This window comes from Ammospiza nelsoni, chromosome 8 (assembly GCF_027579445.1).
Source record: "Ammospiza nelsoni isolate bAmmNel1 chromosome 8, bAmmNel1.pri, whole genome shotgun sequence".
Taxonomy (NCBI): Eukaryota; Metazoa; Chordata; class Aves; order Passeriformes; family Passerellidae; genus Ammospiza; species Ammospiza nelsoni.
This window is the reverse complement of record NC_080640.1, coordinates 9,798,646-9,823,089: the sequence shown is the minus strand read 5'-3', so window position 1 is coordinate 9,823,089 and position 24,444 is coordinate 9,798,646. Positions and strand designations below refer to the sequence as shown.

The 24,444-nt window shown below is 38.1% G+C and overlaps 1 protein-coding gene across 5 annotated transcripts in view; it reads left to right on the top strand.

The window, feature by feature from the left end:
- The window catches only part of SHOC2 (SHOC2 leucine rich repeat scaffold protein), a 64,692-nt gene that overhangs the window by 19,633 nt on the left and 20,615 nt on the right, over positions 1-24,444 (top strand). For all 5 annotated transcript variants that reach the window (XM_059476865.1, XM_059476863.1, XM_059476866.1 and 2 more), the window contains 2 exons: positions 4,665-5,599; positions 18,447-18,584. In XM_059476865.1, the coding sequence (XP_059332848.1) occupies positions 4,897-5,599; positions 18,447-18,584 (841 nt within the window). In that variant the 5' untranslated portion in view covers positions 4,665-4,896. The remainder of the gene's footprint in view (positions 1-4,664; positions 5,600-18,446; positions 18,585-24,444) is intronic.

Sequence of the window (24,444 nt, the reverse complement as noted above, 5' to 3'; positions counted from 1 at the left end):
GCGTATTTCAGGAGCACTGCTTTTGTTGAGATAGATGCTGCTGTTTTTGATCTCTGGTGGAGTGATGGCTGGTTGTTCCTTTGCTGTCTCTGTACCTCTGGGTGAGGTTTTGTGTTTAGAGGAGCTGTGCAGCCGCTGGTGACTGATTCAGCAGTTTGCTCCCAGCTGGTCTGTGGTGGCTGCAGTGGCAGAAGCTGAAATGCACTTACACAGATGAAAACTCTGTAGCTCAGATGTTTGAAGCTAGCAAATTGTAGGAGAGAATGTGCTTTGTTTGCAAGTGACTCGTTGGCTTAAGCTGTTTGGGTTTCAAAATGAAAGTAGTGACTATGATGGTTGAGGTTTTTTTGGGTTGGCTTTTTTTTTTTTGCATATGTGGTATGAAATGAAATGGAAATTCATTGTAGCCACTTGGGCTAAGCTTTAAATTTCATCCATTGCTTATTGATGTGGTGTGCTGGGATATGAAATGTTTTTGATGTATCCCATGCTGCTCTAATTAAAAGGTAAATAATTTTAACAAGGTAGATTTTTTTTTTGGTGTGTGTTTGTTTGTGAAGAGGTGTTGCTGCAATTACCAGATAGCATTTGAACTCTGCCTTGTTGTTAAGAATCACTTAGGGCTGACTAATCAGAAATACCTAGATCAGAATTGCAATCTCAGAACATTTTATTTATTATTATATAGTAGAATAATTTTTTGCTTACTTCAGAGTGTCAAGTAGGAGCTGATTCCTTATTAAAATTTTTTTGCATTCAGAATGATCCTCTGCTGTTTTTTATGTTGAAAAGCCCTAGCCATGGTGGGGGTTAAGTTTAGTACAAACACAGAATAAGGAGAAAAAAAATCATTCCTACTGTGATAAAAAGTTGTATATGTAGTAAAAAAATTTCTTTTAAAATGCAGGCCTGTATGTCTCTTGCTACATTACAGAAGTAAAATTCTGTTACAGTTGAGTGTAATGTGTTCCACTTCAGTGGAAATGATGCCTTAGATATCACATGCTTAGAATATCAGAAATGTTTATGGTTTGAAGTGCCTGGTTTGGCTCCTGAAACACAGAAGGGGAACCAGTAAAGGTTTAGGTGGAGCTGTAAAATGACCATTTTGTAAGATGACGTGCCACAATGATTTTCCTTTGGCAGAGAATCCTGCTGTTGGTTAGCCTCCTCACTTGAGAGGGAAATGTTTCAGCTGTGGGAGACTCTTTATTTCAGTTAACAATTTCTTCTTCAAGCCATCTCTGTGAACTCACAGGAAACTTTCACATAATTACAAGTCACAAGACACTTGAAGGCATCCTCTGGGAAGTGAGGGACTGCTGGGAGTGTTTCATGCAGGGAACAGCCAGTTCTGGGGGGTCCCACTGCTTTGCAGTAGTGGGTAGGAGACAGTTAAGGTTTTTACAGCCTTACTTGAATAGCAGTTGGCTGAAATCCTTTATCTCAAGCCTCATATTGTGTTAGATAGTGACCAGGAAGCATTGGTATTTATATTGCCAAATTGCACTGATTAGTGTAGTGTTATTCCTATAACTGCAAAATGTTCCTACATTACCGCACTTTTAATAAAGCATGTATTGCATAAATGTTTTAGGTTGTGTTGCTCAGAAAAACTGAAATCTCTTTTCAATTACTTTTACATATTTTAAACAATTGATTAAAATTTACAAGGTAAATGTGTTCCTCTTTTCCACACAGTAAGGAAGGTGATACAGTTTAGGCTTAAGTTGCTCCTGTTTCTGAAGTTTCATCAGTTACAGATGACAGAAAAAAAGAAATGCATCTGGTTTATGTTTACCAGACATCAGGAGGAGTGGATCAAAACTCTGAAGTTGGTTATTTATAGCTATTTACAAATATTTTACTTTATAAAAGTAATACTCGGAACAGGGAAGAGAAGAGATTATTTTCCTTAACTTCTTTAAACGTTATTTTTCCCCTCACATACTGTGCCAAGCAAGAGTCTTATTAAATTTTCCAAGTTCTCCACAACATAATAGTTAAATGTTTTTATGTCAATTAATATTGACAGGAAGTCAGTTTGAACAGCATTGGAAAATGGAAGTAGTTGGCAGAACTAGCTAATTTCACTTAATTTCCTTTTGCTAAAAATATCTCTGAAAGAAGCTCTCCTTTTGGGATACAATGAATGCTTGTTTGACTGTAGTTTAGAATTGATGGTGACTCTTGTCCTTTAACTGAAAGGGCTTGAAAAATATGCATAACCTTCTGAAACATATTTAACTTCCTCGGTAGTATGTGTTATTATACTAAGGCCCACCAAAAGTTTACATACAGGTTTGACTTATGTATGTGAGTGACCCCATCAGCTTGAATGATCTGCAGTAGAGATCATCTAGAGCAATCCAGATGAACATTCAATTTCTTTTTGGCAATTAAAGTTATTGCTAACCAAGACAGTGAAATGCGTGCAGATTATTTGGAGCCCTTGCACTGCCGAGCTGCTTTCTGCAGCACTAATCTCCAGCAGTCTTTCCTTTCTGAGGCTCTTTCTAAACCTCCTCCAGCTGCTGTGCACATAAGAAATGAAACAAATCTCTTGGTGGGTCCTACATTTGATTAAATTGAAAGCTCAAGAGAGCAGCAGCCCTTTGAGTATTTCACACTTTGAGGACTGGATGAGGAGCAGTAGCTGTTCTGGCACTCAGGTCTCTTTCCTGTGTGTTATTGGAATTCAGAAACTGTGTTAGTTCTTGATTCTTTGTGTTACTGTTTCATAAGGAAAACCTTGTCAAGCCTTTGTGGCTCCCACCCTTTACTCAGCTGTGTTTTTGCATTGGGAGTCATTGCATGTCCTATTACTGGTGTTTTACAAGCTATAGATTATACATTGCTCAGAAGCAGTTTTAAATATAATCTGGTGAGGTTAGCAATCTTGAGGAGAGGTTAAATTAATGGATGGTGTAACAGCCATGTGGAAATCTTAAGGATAGAACCAGTAAAGAACTTCTAGCAAAGAACTGGCTTGTGCTGCTTTAGAAAACTCAACAGTGCAGAAAATTTCCAAGTTAAAAACTGTTTTTGCTTGCTGCTGCTAGCGTTCAGCCGTGGCCCTTTACAACAGAGTTGTCCAGAAGACAGGAACTGGAGGCAATTCTGGGCTTCTTTTGAGGGTGAGGGGTTCTCTTTTTTTAATATTACAGTGTTTGTAGCACAATTGGTGATGCTGCAGCAGTAATGAATCAGGGTGAATGACTGGAAGGCACCTCCTAGGGCAGGTTCTCTTTTGAGCATTGTTACTAAACAGCTGGATTTTCAGCTGGGGTAAAGTGCCTTGTCCTTCTGATCATCTTTAAATAGATTTTCCTTATCTTAAAAAAAAATTAATGAATATATATATACATATAGAGCAAAGTGTGCAGCTTTGTGTTCTCCATGTACATTTTTGTATTTGAAGATAATCATACATAGCGTGACCACAGTTAAAAATGGTTACTTGAGCTTTGCTAAAAAATGTTTGTATTTATAGTACTTGTCGTGGCTTAAGTATGCAAAATATTATTTAATTGATTTTGATTACAAGCTTTATGAACTTGTGCAGAAGTTGGAATACCAGGACAGTGACACAGTTCCTGTGAAGGTTTTAAGAATATTTAAACAAGGTGGCTGGGAAACAAGGGATCTTGCTTCAGCAGTGGATACTTCATATCAAAGCTAAAAGGTGGACTAATATGGAGATGTGAAATTATTGTTGCCATTGATTGCTTATTTTTCTTCCACAAAGATACATTCCAAAACCTTTCCACATTTCACAGAATCATTAAGTTCTTGGGCATGTCATGTGTTTTGAATTGAAACATGAAGAAAAGCTACTCTCCATGGTGCATAATGATTTTGTAAAAATGTAAATTAATCTTTATAGGTTTGAGACATCTGTTCACTTATTAGGCTGCATTGTATTCATTGAGGGGGTAAATTCAAGATGTGGTAAAGATATATTGTGTCCTACTCCCAAGAGAAATTCCTTCATAATTTTACTTATATTGAAGCATAATATATTGTTTCTTCTGGGCTTTGGGCTGACTTTCTGATAGGTGTATTTTAAAAATCCTTATGCTTGGTTCTTCAAAGCACATGAAGCTGGTGAGAATGTTCTGCTCCAAATGAAAACCAGAGACTTGCAGTTCAGAGGTGGTCAGAAGAGACACCTCAAGGCAAAGTGTTTGTGTTACTGAGCATATTAGATTTTACTGTAAATTGAACTGAGATTCTCTTGTGCTGTAAGCCTATATGGGTTTCTTTGAAGAGACAGGCACTTAAAATTATAGCAGATATTTATTGGCTGATTGGGCATTGAGGGAAGAGAGAATATTGATGTTGATGACCAGGGAGTAGTTGTAAGAACTAGGTAAGACATAGGATGGTGACTCAAATGTAGTACTGAAGGCAGTATTATGTTTAAGAATTGTGATTTTTCTTCCCTCATATATACTAATTAGTACAGTTCTTGTACCACAGTGGGTTTTGTGAGCAATATGTGTAGTATTTCTGATTTAGCCTTGGGTTTTTCATTGACATTTGAACAGAAGGACAAATCATTAACCTGACTTAGCAAGCACAGGCTCGATGTGGAAACACTCAGTATTTAACTGGAAGTTTTATATTTACACTAACTTTGGCTTCTCTTCTCTGTGTTCCAGAAATACTAATACGGAGCATTTGACCTGATCTCTACAGCTGGATCTCCTGATAGCAGGATTAGGAAAGAGTGCCTTCAGAACCAATATGTAGCAAATGGGTGTCACACCTCTGAAGCTCCCCCCTGGCTTCAACATTTGCGTGTTTTAAGGATCCTTGTTGCCTCAGCATTGAATTGTTCTTGTGGACTTCAGAAACAGATTTCATGTGGTGCTTGCTGAACGTTGAGTCACCATGAGTAGTAATCTAGGAAAAGAAAAGGACTGTAAAGAGAAGGATCCAAAAGTTCAATCGTCAAAAGAAAGGGAGAAGGAGGCGAAGGCCTCTGGAGGATTTGGGAAAGAGAGCAAAGAAAAGGAGCCTAAGACCAAAGGGAAAGATGCCAAAGATGGAAAGAAGGACTCCAGTAGCACGCAGCCTGGGGTAGCTTTTTCAGTGGACAATACGATAAAAAGACCTAATCCTGCCACAGGTACTCGCAAAAAATCCAGCAATGCTGAAGTGATCAAAGAGCTCAATAAATGCCGGGAGGAGAATTCTATGCGCTTGGACTTGTCCAAGAGGTCTATACACTTGCTTCCATCAGCTGTCAAAGAGCTAACGCAGCTGACAGAACTTTATTTATACAGTAACAAACTGCAGTGCCTGCCAGCAGAGGTGGGCTGTCTGGTGAACCTGGTGACGCTGGCTCTGAGTGAAAACTCACTCACCAGTTTGCCTGACTCTCTGGATAACTTGAAGAAGCTGCGCATGCTTGACCTGCGGCACAACAAACTGCGAGAAATCCCCTCGGTGGTGTACAGGCTCAGCTCCCTGGCCACGCTGTACCTACGCTTTAATCGCATAACTACTGTGGAAAAGGATATCAAAAACTTGTCAAAACTCACCATGCTTAGCATACGAGAGAACAAAATCAAGCAGCTACCTGCTGAAATTGGTAAGTGACTGTGCTGACTGAAAGCGTGATGCCGTTTTTACATTCCCTGCAGTTCAGTTAATTATACATAAACTGTCACTTTATTTAAAACTACACAAAATTATGCTCTTGATCATGCTGTTCCACTGTTAGCTTGAGAATAGTCAATACCTTGTATATATATTTGTTTTTAAACAACAAAAACTCTTTTTCTTCATCTGTCATCTTAAAATCAGATATATACTGTTTTCATCTTTGCTTTGTACTTTCACATATTGTGTCTTGAGAGCCCAGATGGTTTTAAAAAAAAGAGATACAGGGGCATTTTTTATTTTAAGGTGTTTTATAAATCATTTATGAACTGTTCCAAGTTATAAACACATTATGGGCGTGTTACAGAGGGGTGTGACCACAGCAATACAAGGTAGAATAGGTAACTATTACCGTGAGCAAACTATTGGATGCTGTAACAGTTAATAATCTAGGTTTATGATTTGTGTGTCTGCCTTTTATAAGTCATGAATATATTAATACATGGACTCTGAAGTGACCAAATGTTGTACACCTGGCTGATGATTCTTATGACTTTGTAATGACTTGTTTGTTTTTCCAGACATGGTTACAAGGGTTCAAAAGATGGTAAACTAGTGTGACAGTATTTTATTATTTTAAATGGTTTATTACACAAAATGTGCTGGATTAGCTGTATATCAGAACTTCTGTGTTGTTCCTAATATATTCTGCTTCATGGAAAATATGTCTTTATAACACTGTTTGAACAATGTGTGTGCCCTATAAAAGTGTGATTCTCTTAATCAGTAGTTTTTTTTTCCTATATGTCACCAGTTTTTAAAATGCAAGTATAGCTTAGCCCTTTTAGGGGGTGGGGGAATAGAAACTTCACACAATTAAGAAACTGCTTTGACTTTCTTCAAGTGTGAAAAAAAAAAAAAACAACCTTGTGAAAGCCCTTGTAACACTGTGAGTAATAACTCCCATGTCCTGTTTCCAAAAGCTGCTGGTACTTTCCTATTGTCCAAGCCAGTGTGAGTGTGTTGCTACTGAAGCAGCCCCTATGGTCACCAACTTTGCAAAGCTTGGGAAATGATCTTGTTTGTATACCTGATAGATCTTTCTCAAGCCAGCCGTGTTTGCTCTTTATCTTGCACATTGATATGAAAGATACATAAGATAACATGTTCTTGATGGTGGGAACTCCTGGGCATGCCCGAAACTGCTCATCCAGTTACCAGCAGTGCCCAGTACAGAGAGCTTTGTCAGTGGTAACAGGAGTGGAGAAATGCACTGGTGATGCCAGCTGCTGCTCTGAGCCTTTGGCTCCCTGTGGCAGCTCTGGGGATGCATTCTGCTGGAGCCACAGGAACACTTTTTGCTAGGCAGAAATGAAATGATGTGGTATGTTTTCTGATCCATGTGATTTTTGAATTGTTGTGAGCATCTCAGCAATCCTTTGACTTTCCCCTGAGAGAATGAAGGAATTACAATTTTCAACTATTTTGACACTTCAGTTTAAGTTCAGCAGCCTTGTTGGATATTTTGCTGATTAGATCAACAAATGATACTGGAAACCATGGGGCTGATGTTTACAGAAAACCCAGCATACTGCGTGTTTCTACATTCATTGAAGGAATTGTGGCCAATTTAGCTGGTTGAGCTGTTACACAATTGTCAGTATTTTACCTGGTTCTGTTTGTGGCTCACTTATTAGTTAATCTAGCATAGATCCCTCTTCTGAGGTTCAACTGGGGATAGTGCTGCATAAATTCAAAGTAATACTAGTAGTGTGTGAAGAAAAAACTTCTGTGAGGTGTTGGATCCTAGTGTTTGATGTTGTGCTTCAGAAACTTCTCTTGTGTGTTTGGTACTGCAGGCATTGCTGCTGCTGAAACCTCTTTATTTCTTTTGTTTATTGAATATGATTTACATGGAAGTATGTAATGTCTGTGTTTGCTCACAGTTGTCTTGAAAGAGATCATGTGTAACTGCTTCATGGGAAAATTAGTAGGTACTTGTGTCATGAACGTGTGACTTGTTTCTTTCTTTTGTATTTTTTATTGTCTTGATATGTGTACAGGCAGTGTTCTCAGTTCTCTATAAAACCCTAGCTTGAGAACATTAACTGCTTTGCTTCTGTCTTTGTATCCAGCAGTTAGTCCTGCCTTTATTTGAATTGTGATAATGCTCATGTACCTTTTTACGGGTCAGCACCTCATTGTGGAAGGCCTTTTAGAAGCACAAATGCGACACAACTGTCACCCTTATGAAGAATTTCAAAGAAAATCATCAAATTCAAGCATCCTTTTTTATTCAAAGTAAATTCCTCAGACTAGGTTGCCTGAAATTAAATCAGAGGAAAAATAAAATTAATTGGTGTTTAAGTAACACAAATAATTTCAACTGCTCAGACACATAGTACAAGCATTTGAAAATCTTTTTCATCAGAGTAAACCCAGATAGGATAGTTTAAATTTTGTAATTGATTTCTACTCACTTACTTTCGTGTTACTTTTTTTGATAAAATACTTCAGTTGAAAGCAAAGCTGAAAAATGAATCTACTGAGAAGTGTATTTCTGACTTTCCAATGGAATTTGTTTCTTTGAACACTTTCTATTTCTCTACATTTCACATATGCACTTCAAAAAAACCCTTCCCTTTTAAGTCTCAATGCTTTTAATCCCTTATATGTTTTCTAATACAGTATTTAAATACTATAAACTAGGAAGCACTCATATTATCAGCTTGTAAATAACAGAAGTTTTTCTTTCTGCAGAATGGAAAGTAAAATGAAGCCATTATCTTTTACAAAGCAATATCGTGTGGAGCATTTCAAATTCTTTTTAAAAATGCCCCATTGTTCTAAGGCCTAAGGCTCACAATGGCATGCTAGTGTGCTTGTTCATATTTCTAAAAATTCAAAGCTTATGTAACCTGCTGACTTGTCCAGAGAGGAAGAGTCTTGCAGCAGTTAACTACAATGTGCTCATGTTGTTGATCTGGTGCACACTGTGCAAGGAATCCTGGGTTTTCTTTACTTTTTCTATTGAAAGTAGATGTGCTACAAAAAGGTTGGTCTGGGCAAAAAGAAAATTAAAGATCCAGACTTCAGTTTGAAAAATGTTGCTATTGTTCCCTCAAAGAGGGATTGCATTAAGGCTTACCCTGGTGCTACAGACTTGTGATGACTTTCACTGTTACACAAAACTGAAAATTTTTGTTTAGTAAGAATAAATGACTTTCCAACTTTAGGACCTTGTTATAAGCTATCATCCCATTGCTTTTCTAGGCATCTTTATTCTCCAGCCTTATAAAAAAAAGTTTATTTTCCTTCTGGTCTTACTGAAATAAATTGAATGTTGGACTTTTAAGTGCTCTGATAATTGAGGCGTTTCATCCAGCACCCAGCATATCTTTGAGTAGTTGATTTTTGTGCCAGTGATGTTCCATTGTTCTTAGATGCAGCACTTTCCCTCTGTTGCCTACATTTGTTCTCAGGTGGTCCTGGAAACTGCTTTACAACTGACCTGTTTAAGGTGTTTGTTGTTTTGGGGAAAACCTGGAAGAGGTGAACCTCCCACCTGAGCTGCTGGGAAATAAGCTAAAGTTTGGTTCTGTTTTGGACTTTAAACTGTCTTTAGTAGCTAAACAACACAAACTTTAATTAGGGGACTACACCTGAGGAGAAGTTGCTTTGCATTTAAAACCAGTGTTTTAGTGAGAGAGAGGAAATGTTATGATCTATAGTTACTGAACAGATGTGTGTGTTTCTGGTCTTTCCCCCTCCCCAGAATTAAGCACCTCTCATTCCATTGCATCCAGTTGCTTTATTATAGGTAGATACATACTAAATAATTTCTGCTTGTATTTATCAGACTTCTCTTAACGCTTTTCTAGCAACATCTATATTGCTTATACATTTTTAATGCAATTTGAAATTATTTCAGTCGACTGCATAGTAAGCTGAGGTCTTGGTGTGCATTGTTGTATTTTCAAATATAAACATATTTGTTTGAATAAGATGTAAAAATACTCAAATAGTTTGTTTTGTTTTTTTTTGCCCTGTTTAGCCAAGAGCTCTGCAGGTGAATCAATGGGAGTTTTCATGAAATAGATGTGCTGATGTATAAAAGCTTCATGATACTGAAAGTGACAGGATCCACTCCCCTCCTGGCAGCTTCCCAGATGCTACATTTGTTGTCTGTTACTTTAGGTAGTTGAAATCAGTGTAGTTTAGATCAGCCTGGAGCTGGTGTGGGAGGAGGAGTGGGAGAGCATGAACTGGAACAGGGAGGGCAGGACACCTGAGCTCTGGGATCCCTGGGCTGGCTGCAGCTCGTGTGAGCATCCCCGGTAGGATTGCTCTTATTGTGTATGAGTATGAGCATGACAAGAGCACTGCAGGTGCTCTGGGGAAGGGTGGATTGCTGAGAGCAGAGAGCTGTTGAAAATGCAGCAAGTTATATTTTCAGAATCTTTTTCTCCTTTCCCACTGCTTTTCATGTCTTGTACCACAAGGCCTGGAAATCACCTGGTGTAGTTTACTGGAATCCTGGTAGCCTGAGCTCAGCTGCACCTTACTGAAACAATGTTTTCATGTAGAGTGGTGAGAATCCATTGATGAGAGTTTCTTGATGGCAAAGCTACTCTGTTCTTCTTTCTTACAAATTGCATCCTACCTAGCAGGGTGATAAATTGTTTCAGAGTGCATCTTGCTCTGTATCCTGGTTCTGACTCTAGCTTTAAGCAGGAATGTGCATAGAAACAGAGTAAGTTTATATATGAGGCTTAAACTGACTCCTTGCCCACATCCAACTGTTTTTGTATCAGAGATTTCATGAGTCTGATGCAGCTTGTTTTTTTAGTAATTCTCAGTACCCTCTTCTTCCAAAGGCTTGGCCATTTTTTTTCTTTAAACTTCTGTAAATGCCTTTCATCTTTAGTAAGGTCTGCAAGTTTGCTTTGAATGTTCCTGTCCATGAAGGTCACTGTTATGCAGATGTTATATATATATATAGAGAGAGAGAGAGAGAGAGAGAGAGAGAGACACACACACACAAGCACATCAAGACAGAATGTACCTGTTCACCTGGCTGTTCAATCTCTAGTGGCATCCATGAAATAAAACCTTAACAGAAAGGTTATCTTGTGAAAACTTTGCCAAAAGACAATCTGGAGGGATAATTGTGGGGATGAGTTCACAAGGTGGACACCAGCTTCATCTCCTTATCTGGTAAGTTGTCCATTTGCACTGAGATCAAAAAGTGGAAGATTAGAATGGAAGAATGTGAATGCTTTGGTGAGTCAGGCAGTCAGCATGAGAAGGATGAAAACCAGAGGAATTGTCTTGGGATGAGGCCAAGCAAATGTTTCAGTTTTCAGGCTGTTACTTAAGCAAGCCTTTTGCATTTCTTATATTTGGAGTTTTATTGCATTCCTCCATGTTGTGTTGAAGGAATTGTTTTGCACAATCAAGTTGATAACGTTTTCTTTGCAAAGACAAGGTTGCATCTCATATCAGTTTTGAATATTTTTGTTGTGTTGGCACACAGAACTCAAATAGAAATTATATTGTCAACCTGGTTGAAATTACATGTACATAGTTTCTGCAAGTTTCTTGAGACTCCAAATATTGTGTTTTCTGTCTGAATGCAACTCCTTTTCTGGGGAGAATCTGGTCAGGGCTGTTCTGCAAGGGAAATATTTTTAGAATGCAATTCGGGGAATCTGCCTACACCAGGCTAGGAATGTCTTTGAGACTCTCTTCTTCTCTTCCCCCATCTACCCAATATTTAGATAGTTTGTGGTTTCTTCACTGCTTTGAAACTCTTTCATAACACTTGCACCTATTTTGTTTTCAGTAGTGTAGACAGTGGACCAGATGTGTGCAGCCACATTAGTTCAAGTCTACTCACTCCACACTGAATGTGGTGCTTCCTTATTAAATGACTTGCTAGTTGCAAAGCTTTTCAGTGATGCTCTGAATTTCATTTCCCCCCCCTTTTTTTTTTTTTTTAAGCAGAGCTGATAATATAGAGAAATATTTGTTTACATTATTTGTATCTAAGAACACCTTCCCGTGTTTCATCAATTTGAAGGAAAAACAAAATTGTGTTTCTGGGCTTAACTGGTGTGGTAATGTCTGCAAACAGTAGTTGAGAATGCTTTTATATGTTTTTATTTTAATGTGATAAAAGCATGAAGTTGTTAACAGGAGTGGAATAGATACAAGCATTAATGTATGTGTGTTGGTCTCTAGGAGTCAGAGACAATGACTGCTTATGTGATCCAGTTCTGGTGGTTTTCTTGAGCTGCAGAAAAAGTGTAGAACTCTTTTGACCAGCTTCAGCTTTAGTAACTGAGTTCTGATTCTTGTGAGAGCTCTTATGGGGATGCAGTTTTGTCTTGTCAGCTAGTCAAATTCCTCCTGATTACAGTTTCTTCAGGCTGGCTTTAGGATAATGATAAAGTAGTCCTGCCTTTTTGATCTGCTTGCAGAGCTTACTGGGATGATGCCCCAAGTGTAATTCCAGTAGATAACTGACAGCTTGTTAGAAGTCCAGAGTTGTTTTGGGATTTTTAAAAAATTTTTTAATTTTATTATTTTTTTTTCAAGTTTTATTTTTTTAAATCAATGCTGCAATTATTTTAACTGTTTGAATACTTCAGTAAGTACTGAACAGAGGAGAAAAAAATCACCTTCCTCAGGCTGCGTTTTCTAATGTAGCCTGGAAGGTGGTTAGCCTTTATTATTTGAGAGCTTGCTCCACACTGAAAATGGACAGGATCCAGGTGTTAGCCCAGGCTCAGCACCACCAGGACCCCCTGGTCCTTCCCTGCAGAGCTGTTTCTCACCTCCTGGTGCAGGGTTGTACCTCTTTACAGGGTTATTCCCTGCTAGGTGCAACGCTTTGCCTTTGTCTTGGCACTCAAATGAGTTTCTGCTGTCCGCCTCAAATCCTGCTTTGAGCCCTTGCTAAGACTTTTCTCTGCATTTTGCATATTTGGGATTTTGTTTGAACACGTTTTTAATTTTATTTGTATTTTTTGCTTTCAGTTGTAAGCAATAAGTGTTTGCTGTTGTGTCTTGTTGAAGCTTGTTTTAGAACAGATTTTGAGTCTTTTCAGCTGAGGTTCTGTGGTTTTGAGTGGTTCCCACAACTAGATCCTGGTGTGCATTTTGAGAATAATATTACTGTGCTTATTTCTTACTTACATGAGTATTTTAACTTTGGTAGTCAGTAAGTCACTCATGACCATATTAAAATTGCATTCCTTCTCCTTGGTAACTCTTCTGTGTAAGTTAGAGTTGTGCAGCAATGATTCAGAATGGCTCTGACTGCAGAACAAAGAGCTCAGGCTCTCTGTCACAGTGATGTACTCAGATCTCACAGAGAGTTAAAAGATTCCAAAATTCTAAAATTGTTTTTAAATTTTTTTTCTAACATCAAGAAACCTGTCCCACAGACTTTGTGTAGACTGAAAATTCTTTCCTTTTATTTTCTCCTTTGCCAGCAGAGAACTAAGTCAAAGATGAGTAGCTATGAAAGTCATGGAACTGTTTGTAACTTGTTCCCAGCATTGCTGATTTGGGATAATTAATTCTTACATATTAGCTTATAACCAATGTTATGACACATCAGCCTGAAGTCCCACTAATATTTGCATTCTCCTCTTCCTTCTACTTTCCATAAGAGTCTTGATCCTCTTGCTGTGTCATCTGGCCTAGGATTTATCATGTTGTGAAGGATTTCATAATATTCAATCTGCTTAAGCATGGGCAGGCATGTCATTAATCCAGTGGAAAAGAGGCTACATTACAAATTGTGTTTGCCATCCAAGAGTGGTGCCCACTGACTGAATTAGTGATTGGAGACACTGAAGCCTCTTTGCTATTGACCTAGATACTCTCTCCAACTGTTAATTTGTGTGTACTTGAGTGTTTTTTGATGAAGCAGGATTTTGTGTTTCATATGGCCAAAAAGAACTTTCAGAGTTTTGTAAGTCAGGGCATGTAACCTGGCCCTCTTGTCATAACAGGCTTTCAAAGTTGGCCATGAAATGGGACTATAGTTCTGCCTCATTATGTTGAAAATATTAGTCATTTCACTGTGCTGGCTTTTTAAAAGCAGGTATATGTATCACTGTCATACTACAACATTTATTCTTTGTGTGTATGAGAACAACAGTGAAGTGATTGCTCACTCCACCTTTTTTAAGGATTGTTGAGGTGAATGCTTAACTGTATTTCAACAAGTTTTTTTTAAATGGAAGGTGGTTGGAGTCTTTACAAACTGTCTTTGCTGAAAAATGCATTTGAATTGTGTGATGTTTTTTAGGGCCTTTAAAATACAAATTTTTAAAAACTACATGCTATGCTGTAACTGACTATTTTTTGTGAAGGTTATTTATAGAGAAACTGTTTTATGTTTTTCAAATGAGCATTGCTCCTACTTTAAAATCTTTTATTGTCAAGCCAGCTAGTACGTGCAATTCCTGTCTGCTTTCTTGGCAGACTTAGAGCTTTAATTGCTTTTTTTCCCTTTGCAATCACAATGTAATATAGTAAAAAAAGGCAAAAAAATTCTCCTCCCCAAGAAAACTAACTCCAAACACTAGGACCCTCCTAGTTTATTTTTTAATTGTTGTGAGGGTGCTTACCCCTTCAGTGCAGCTGTAAGTAGTCTATAGAGAATCTTTTATTCACTACTTGTCTGTTTTGGACATTATTTGTGGCAAAGAGTTAATTTAACCTGTGGTTATTATTTCCCTGAAGCAGTGCTTGCCTTATTGTAGTGATTTGGGGTGTTTGAACAATATTTTAGTGAAGTGATGCACAAGTTATCCGTGTGATGAAAAGGAATGGGTTTTTCTTCAGGAAACTGCTTTCTGGTTAAGGCTGATTTTGATCTGCTGCGCATTTCTAGCTGACTTATTTCTGTTAAATCAAGATAAAAATGTGTTTCAGCAAATTTTAGGTAGTACACAAAAAATTGCAGATGTTGATTCTTTTACTAGGAATAAGATCGTGAGCTCCTTACTCGTTAGACTTTTTTTTTTTTTTTGTACCTGATCAAATCATTGCTTTAGGAAAAAGATTTTTCCCTTTTTTTTTTTTTTTTAATTTTGACATATGGTTCTTATCTTGGCAAAAATGACAGATTTCAGTTGTATCTCGGTGAAACTTATTTTAACTTTTTATTTTTTTGGGAAGCATTTCCTCAGTTCAACTGCCGCTGTTCAGACAATAAGGACACTTTGACTCGCCGAAACATCAGCTCCTGGGAAGAGCACGATGCAGATGGCCTCGAGTTGGGGCTCTGTGCATTTGCAGATCATTGTGTGTGGTGTGGAGTGCTCCTGCCATGTGTTTGTGTGCTGTGGCTGCTGACAGAGCCGCTCTTGTGAGCGGTGCCTGCACAGCCGCAGCCACAGCGTGGCCATTCACGGTGCGCTCACCCAGTGGGACCAGAGCTGTCCCCGGGCTGTGGCTGCTGCTCTGGTGGCCCCGAGCCCTCCTCATCCCACTGGGGACATGGGATGGGATGTGCTGGGATGTGTTCAGCAGTGCTGGGCACATGAGCTGTGCTTTTGCTGTGCTCAGAGCTCAGAACAGGGAGATCCTCACCCGGCAAAATAGAGCTTAAAGAGAGGATGGGCCAGGTGGTGCTGGTTGGCCACAGGACATGACTGGCATTGGTTTGTAAGCACTGGACCCTTTTATTTCCTTATTCCTCTGTTTTCCTATACTTGCCCTTCTAAGCTACATTGATTCCTCCCTTTCCCGTTCCGTGAAGATTCCCTAGCAACTCTTACCATCCCTGGTTGCTCTTCCTTTTACCTCACAGTAGCTGTTCAAGCCCCGCATGCAGCAACAGCCTCAGGCTGCAAGGTGCTCTGAAGAGCATTTCCATTTACACACAGTCTCGGCTTTCACACATATGGCCACTCAGTATTTTAGTATTTTAGTTCTCAGACCACAGCTGAGAGAACTCTGTGTGCCTTTGCTTGTGAAGATGTAAAAAACCATTTAGCTCCGTTGGTTAGAGCATGGTGCGCATGACACCAAGGATGTGGGTTTGGTCTCCCTGTGGGCCGCTCACTAAAGAGCTGGACTTGATCCCGAGTTTCTCAGTTAACCTCTTTGTATGTGTACTGTTAGGCTTATGAAGTGATTCTGAGACTTCCTTTCCTTTTTATCTCAAATGGAGTGTTTAAGTTGATAGGCTAGGTTCATGCTCTTCACTTCTGTGATCTGAGTCTCTATCACATCACCCAGATGGTTTTTGCCTTTTTAAGCATGTTGGATGTAAGATTTTTTTGCCATATGTCATGGAGAGCAACAGAAGAAATGTACCTCGAGTGATATTTGTTGACTTACATGCTCTCTGTTGTATCTCAGTAATTCAAGTTAAAGTTTTGAAAAAATTGCAGTGCCAACAGCATTTCATCTCCCTTCTCTTTCTATCCTTAGAGTGGGCACTAAACCCATTTTCATGAAATGCTGTTAAACTATAAGTACACAATAAATGTCCAAGAACAAGATTCCTTACTGAGCAATGGGAATTAAAAGCTGAATATTTCTATATTTCTTTAATTCCTTTCCTTAAGTCACTATGCTTCATGATAGGGCTCTAGCTTCTGATTTCTGCTCTAAAGCTTAAAATTTGTTGAGCAGTCCTCAATCTTTTTTAACATTCAGTATTTTTATTAAATGCTACTACTGTTGCTTTTTAAAATAATGCCTGCGTCTTTAATGCGACAATATTAAGTATGGCTATTCAAATTAAACTAAAGTGTTTGGTTGCCCTTAATTTTCTACAGAGACATAGGCATTATGTCTCTTTTCATTATTTTTCCTCCTCAGGATTAGGGAGTAAGATGTTTGTTTCAAACATTTAGCTTGCTGTTGTCAAAGATATCAGCAGGTGCAAAAATGAAGTGCAGCACATGTTGTTGCAAAACCCCCAAGTATTTCTTCGACTTCAGCAGATGTAGAGTGGGAAGAGTCAAGTAAATGAGAACTCAGCACGATGAAATGGAATTTATGCCATATTTCAAATTTGACATCATTGGTTAAGGCCTGAAGTGAAAACAAATGAAAACAGCAATCATGAAGTCAAAGCTACTGCCCCGAAGTGTGTGAAGGTTCTTGGGTTACCTCAGTAAAGTTTTGCGAGGCTCTTTTTTTGTTTGTTTAAAGGGAGGGATGTTTTAAGTCTTCCTCAAGCTTTTCTTCCTCCTATTGCGTTCTACACTTTGCCCCCTTTTTCCATGAATAATAAAGATACCATTGTCACAGACCATTAACTCTTGCTTAATTATTTGTTACATTTGCTTTCTTCTGCCTGGTAATGGCATTGACATGTGTGGGTTAGGCAGTGCTGGGTACAGCACATTTAGCTCTTGCCTCTGGTTGCCTGGACTGCACTTGATTGCTGATCTAAGAGAGGGGACACACAGTGCTGGAGTAGCTGCTTGAGCACCAGCTTTACATTTCCATCTTCTTAGCTTGCAGAAAAACATCCCATTTTGGGTTAATTAATGCAGGAAATAAGATATGTTAACATATCAGCTATATGTTAACAATCTAAGAAAAACAGAATAATGAAGCTTTGAGGTTGACTTTTTTCCTGGCCTTTCACAATTGTTCTGTGATACATAGTGAGTATTGTGGCTACATGACGCCTGAACTCTGGACAGAGTCTGAATTCATATTATTTTATGATTTATTAAATCACCAGTTGTGATTATCTGCTGACCTAATGAGTAGACACTCTACACATCAGAACTTGCCCAGGATAATCCTCTAGGCCTGTGAGAAAATCCTTGTGTCAAAGATACAATGCTGAAGCTTAAAAATAGATATTTGCTCCTCAAAAGGAATTTGCTGCTCTTCCAAATTTGTTACTCACTGAGTCATGCTCTAATATACAAGTGCAGTGACCTCATCTTCACTGGAGAGTAGAAGCTGTTCAAATAATATGCATTAATTTTACCTCCATCAGATGCAAAAACTGTGAATACATACACATGTATTTATGCACGCATTTGGTTTTTTCTTTTTTCAAACCCAACAATCTTTTGCTCAGAACACAGTGTGTTTGACATAAAAATAGGTGAAACTACTGTTCAGAGAGTTGTGCCTAGCTGTGCTTTTAAATTAACTTATAAGTGTTAGAAATGAAGCAGTTCTGTGTGAAGTGGCTGTAAACTCCAAGCAAATCCAAACTTATTTAATGTTTAACAGATAATCCTTTTATTTCAAACTTTTATTTGCTGTAGGTCTGCTTGCATACACTTTATTTATTGTAAGTTGTCTTTTTTGGGATGACTGTCACCAATGTTTAAACTGTTCAAAAAGAGTGTTCAGGACTTTAGATTGTCTAGGTTGTCAGCCAAATAATTTTTCTGTCTCTTAATTGTTGATTTTATGGCTGAAAGTAATTCATTATATAAAAAGTGACCCTAATTTCTCAAAATTTAGTACAATTCATTTACTTAGTAATGTTTTAAAATTCTGGTCAGCCTGAAACAAGTGTAAGATGCAAGTTTTGTGCTTGTATTCCACAGCTTGAGCTGTCAGAATAAAATCAACCAATAAATTACATTTCTTTGGAGAATCTATTAAAGCTTTATCTGAGCTTTTCAAAATTGTTGATCAGGTTTTAGATCTGACTGATGAAATGATGATCCTGTAATACCTTATTTTATATGTATAACTTTATGGTAGCAGTAGCTTTTTTTCAGCTTATCCCAAAATCCGTCTGATTCTTTTAATCTGTGTGGAGGTCACTGCTGAGAGTTGTACATTAAAGTCCTTTATGTTTTGGTTTTCCTGTGTGCTTTTAGGTGAGTTGTGTAACCTCATAACGCTGGATGTAGCGCACAATCAGCTTGAACATCTTCCAGAAGAGATTGGAAGCTGCACGCAGATCACCAACCTTGACTTGCAGCACAATGAGCTCCTGGACCTGCCAGAAACCATAGGTAGGTGAAGAGGCTGGAGAGGAGAAAATAAATCACTGTTTCAAAATATTCATTAAGGGGAACAAATTCAAGAATGAGTATTTGTTGGTGGCTCTGGAATGACTGCTGTTCAGCTCAACACAGAGATTTACACTTCATACTTGAGATTTAAAGCAAGGTGTGCTTGTTACCTTAAATGTTACCTTAAGTAATTTAAGAATGAGAGTTGCAATGAAAAAAATCCAAATCCATTACTTCTAAATCTTAAGGTGTTCTGTGGTTATAAGCAAACATCATCTACTTGTTTGTTCATTCTGTAATGAAACTGAGCACATAAAGAAATGAAAGGCTCACTTACAGTTGAAGTGCAGTACTTTGGCAGATAATTTTAACTTACATCTTTGCCTAAAGCAATATAAAGCTAAAATCATAAATATTTTAAAATAATTATGTATGTATTATAGTCTTTGGTGGAACATTTAAAAAAATCTCAAGTCCACAAGGTCATCATGTCCTTATGCAATAGAATACAGAGAGTTTGCAACTTACATTGGGAATAATAGACTAAGATAAACACAGTCCTGGTTGGTTTCAGTATCTCATATGGGATAAAGCAACAAAATATGCCTTTTCCTATCTCATTAAATCAGTTTTAAACAAATGGCAGAAGAAGATGGCTGCTGTGATTTAAAAAGGCTAAAAACAAGGTCATGATTATTTTAAGTTCTGTCACCAGAACATACTCAGAAGAATGAGCATTATCAGTTTAATGGTATTCAGTGTTGAGTACTTATTAATGTACTCTAATGCATGGTAAAGTGAGGAACCATTTAATGACACTCCAGCTTTTCTTCTAGCGGTAAATTGTTGGGGATGAAGTTACTATGGCTTTTGGTTGAGAAAGTTTGATGTGAGCAGAGTTTACACTGATGATGTATCCACTGGAACTAAACTTCCTTCCTGGACTGATATTTTTAAACTCTGGAGATCCCATTCCATCTGGAGTTTGCATCTAACTTACACCATTCATAAGTACAGCCTTTGTTTTTGTTGCTATTTTGTAAATCTTGCTGAATGTTGTTTTACATAACACTTATGTGTAGTGTATGTGTCACATTTATGGAGTGAATTCCCTGGATAAACTGTTAATTATGGGAAAAAGTCTCCAAGCAAGTGTGAGAATTCCATATTCAAGGCTTATAGACTAAAGCTGTTAATTCCTGTGAAGAGTAGTAATATGGTTTACTAAGTTGTTTAGTGCCTGGTAATCACTGAACGTCTCAAAGGACCAGAAAAATCTCACTTGTTATATGCTGCAAGACTGTACTTACAGGGAAAGGTCTCTGGGTAGGAGAGGCACAAAGTTATTAGGCAGTTAAGTCACTTTGATAGATAGGAAATTGCTCACTCTGCAGTCAAGATAGTTTGGACTCACCTATTTCTTCAGAAAGTTTCTGTAAGCTTAGGTGGTTTCTTTTGAGTCAGGTTCATACCTGGTTGGACTGGATTTCTGTTTTCTTTGTTTAGTTTTTCCCTTGCATTGTCTTTATAATGTATAGAAGTTGTTTTTAAATGTTGGTAGCTGTCTCTTTACATGCTTATCTGAGCTGAATATCAATGTTTTAGAGCTCAAGAAACCACCAAAGATAGCTGAATAATGGTAGGAGACAGGAGTGAGCCATGTTGTTGTTAACCTCACTCTAGTTCGGTTTTGCTCCACTGGAAAATCTCTCTTGTAAACAGTAAGTTAAAAAAAAAGTATTTAAATAAGACCTTGAAATCAGAAATCCATGTTTGTGCCTCATGTGGTTTGCAAACAGAATTTAATAGTGAAGGAAAAGCTTTAGGTTCCATCTTAAATGATAATGATCAGCCTACATTTATGCATGTTGCAGGAAAGGCAGCCGTAGCCAGTTCAGCAACATTGGCTTTATTTCTTAGTCATCACAGTTTTGGTTCGACATACGAAAGCAAGCTGTGGCATGATTTTTAGATTACAGCTTGCTTTGTGGTTGGCATTGTTCAGGGAGAACGCTCTGAGTGCTGCGAGAAGCCCAGCGAGTCAATGGCGCGTGGCTGGGGCAGCCCTTGGGCCCCTCCAGCTCTCACTGCAGGTTCTCTCCCTGCCTGCTGCTTGCCACAACTGCCTTTTCTTGCAATGTTTCCATGCTTCCAGGTGTCAGGATGCTCGCTGTGTGAGTGCTGTTAATGGTTCTCAGTTCAAACTCTGGGTTACACACCAGGGACAAAGCAGACCAAGCACATTTGCTCATTGTAAGTATTTGACGTTCTGTGAGCCTCCTGGTATGGACCAGGCTTTCCATTGCTGCCAGGTCTGTGCCCTTCTCCCCCACTGACACCCTTTTGATTGAGGCCTCAGTTTTTCTTGAGAAGGATGTTTTTGTCATGCTGCTTTGAAAAACCAACAGCCCCCTTTGCTTTTTATTTCTCCTTCCCCTCCATCAAAAAACCCTCTGAAAGTAGCTGCTGAACTATATAAACAAGCTTTGGTTTTACCACAGGAAGATTTCAGAATCTGCCAAACTTAAAAAAAAGCTTGTTTGGTAACTGACAGCATGTACTGAAATGTGCTGGAGCTGTGGGAAAGGGACGTGAGGGTGACATGCAGGGGAGTGGCATGGAAGGGATTATGCATCAGCAGTGATTACAGAGGTTGCAGAGCCAATATACCCACTCTGTAAAAATACCAAGTTCTTCTCTCAACTAATGCTGTAGAAGCATGCTTTTGTGCAGTAACAAATGTCGATTTTAGATATTGGTTGTCAGGAAGTGACCTAATGCCTTGCTTTATAGATATTGGCTTCATACATTCATATCTGTATTTCTGTTGATTGAAAATTGTAAAGTACTTTTTATATTAGATCATTTCCTGTAAGAAAAATGAGCTTTGTGGAATGGCTTAGCACATTCCGAGAGTCTCAAGCCCAGAATCAAAATCATAGTGGGATCGTGGCTGTTTAGTGTTTTCATTGCAGATTGCACACCCCCCCATAATGTGATTTTTTTTTTTTTTTTGCTTTTGGAGGGTGGTGGAATTGTTAGCTACTTTTATTTACACAGTGTCTTATCTCTGTATACTTAGCTGGCACACTAATATATCCAACACAGAAGAAAGTGAATAGCCTATCATTTATATTAAAATTATTAATTGAATTTTTGAGACTGGCAACAAATTTTGGGTGGAGTAAATTGTTTCTTAGGATTACAAGATAGCTTAGATAATTTTGTCCTGCAAATACCAAATAGTGAGTGTTTGAACTTCTCTTTGAACTCTTTGAACTTCTAATTTTAGCATTCTGTACAAATGAGTTCACAATTTCATATGTAAAAGCATAGAAAAACTGATTTGAGAAAGAAATATAACAGAAACAGAGTTGCAGCTTTTAGTAATACCAGATTCTTCATCTGCTTTTGTAATTTTGTGTGCTTACATGTGCAGTTTGATTATGGTCAAATGTGCCATATTCACAGGCATCTAAGGCAACAGAAATTTTAATAAGAAAAAGAATAGTCAGTTGTAAATGTTCCAAAATTATACTTGAAAAGCACAGAAAATTCTGTCAATGGACACACTTTCCAGTGTCTGACATAGCACTGTTCCTAAGAGATGGTTTGGGAAATAGGATTTACAGTTCTGCACTACTCTCCTGCCCTTCTCTGTGGCACTATAGCTCAGAGGCTGAAATCACAGCTTTCATGAAGTTAAATACCATTTATTGATTGGTTTTGCTGGTGAAATTGTGCTCCAAACCACGCTTCTAACCTGCTTAACCCCAGTGTACCTCTGAGAGCACTGTTTTGTTCTTTAAACCTACAGCTGATAAAACATGAAGCACTGACCAGAACCAGACACGTGAAATTGGTACAGATCAGGTTATGCAAAATTGTGGTTGAGAGCTTTAAGTCCCTAGAAGCAAAGATATTTCTGAAGAAATGTGAAACTACTTTAAAATGGTATTTTAAATTTGGCAGGTTTAGCAAAATCAGGAGTCTTGTTCTGAAATGTCTGAGCACCTGCAGCTCCCTCAGTGATCAGGGGCAATGTTCAGATGTGACTGATGAGTTTGATGTGGTTAATTACTCACTGTTGTGATGGAGCAAAGTGTAGAGGCTTCTGCTCCAGCTTTCACAGCAAGATTCATATTCTCAACATTTAAGCACGCCCTGGTGCTTTGGTCAGTGAGCATTCTGTTTTGTGGCATCAAGCCACTTTCCATAGGCTCACTTTGGGAGAGCTGATCAACATTCAGTGCTTTGTCTAAGGTTTTGTTCTTGGACTATACTGTTAATAAAACTTATTTAATTGGATTCTGCTAGTATTGGGCAATTGCAGTAAGTGCAGCCTTTTCTTTACCTGTTTGAAAGCAGTGGCTCCCACTCTAGTACTCTAATTTTTGTATTACTGTGTATTACTGTCTAGTTCTCATGCTGGTCTCATAAAGGAAAACTTCTGGTTCTTGTTGCCTTCAATTCTAGACTTAGTAAATGTAAAGTAGTGAAATTGACTGGAAAATGTCAGGTGGAGGGTAAATGGGAAGGGACTTGCTCATTTTGTACTCCAAGCTCAGAAGGGCAGGCGTGAGGCTGTGAGGTGTTGTGTCACACTAGTGAGGCTCAGACAGTACTGCATGAGATGGGCAGGGCACGTTTGGGTCTCGGTGTTTGCCCAGGCTGATGCAAATGCTGAAAGCTCAGGGTGTGACATGGCAGTTATGCAGAAGAAAATCATAACAGTTGCTTCTACATTTGGGAAATCACTGTTGAATCTTCCGTCACTCTTCAGGAAGTTTCAGGGTGTTCTTTCTCCTTTCTTTAGGTTCTTTTCCTGGTATCTGCTGTTGGACAGCATTCAACTGCAGGGAAGATACGAATGGAACCCTGGTCTCCATAAAATAATTCTCACATTACTTAATTGGCTAAAATTGTAAAGATATATTCATGTGTTGTACATTTCACGTTTTCTTTATATAGTAGGGCAGCATTAAAAAATTAAACGCATCATTCACTTAGGAAAGGTTAATGTTTTTATCACATTGCCAGTTAGGCATAAACTGTTCATACAATATGATTTACATTTATATGTATCTTTACTTTCCCAGAAAGGCTTTAAGTAGTATATTTGAAAAGGGAAGAAAGACTACCAATGAAAAATTAAATTGAATAAATTTCAGTTGCTTTGTCTTTACTGTATACAGTGTGAATTGAGTAAAATGAAATGCTTTCACTGATAGCCCAAAATAAGGTCCAGCTGTTGTTTTTGTCTCTGTTGCAATGTGAAGTGTATTTATGTTTTAATTAATACATTTCCAATGCAAACCCAATATAGTTAAATACATATGTACTATTTCATTAAAGGTTAGATTGCTTCTAATGGCTAAGTAATTCTGAGTTTATTGATTCAATGTATTTATGAAAATATTTTTTATTTTGTGTTTTGGTTGGATATTCATCCTAAGACTAGAGTGGGGGCAGTTTATTTTAGTGAATGCATGTACCTTCACACAGAAATTAGATGCAGAGACCAGTGTGTACAGATGTATTATAACTGCAGCTCAGCATTTTCAGAATGATTAGTATACTGCAGAAAGAAAAAGCCTATAATACTATTTTATTTATATGAGAAGCAGGCACAAGGGAAGAATGATTCAAAGGAACACATCAGAATTGAGACAAGTGGGTCTGTGAGTTACTTGCATTTTGATGAATGCATATTAAATGAGTTTTAAGTTGAATTTTCATCTAGACAGTTTCAGAAACATGTCACTAAGAGTTTGTGCTCTCTAGCCTTATGCAGATGTTGTGTTTGTTTGTATTGGGTACCTGAGCCTTTGTTGCTCAGGTTTTGCAAGTATCTTGTGTG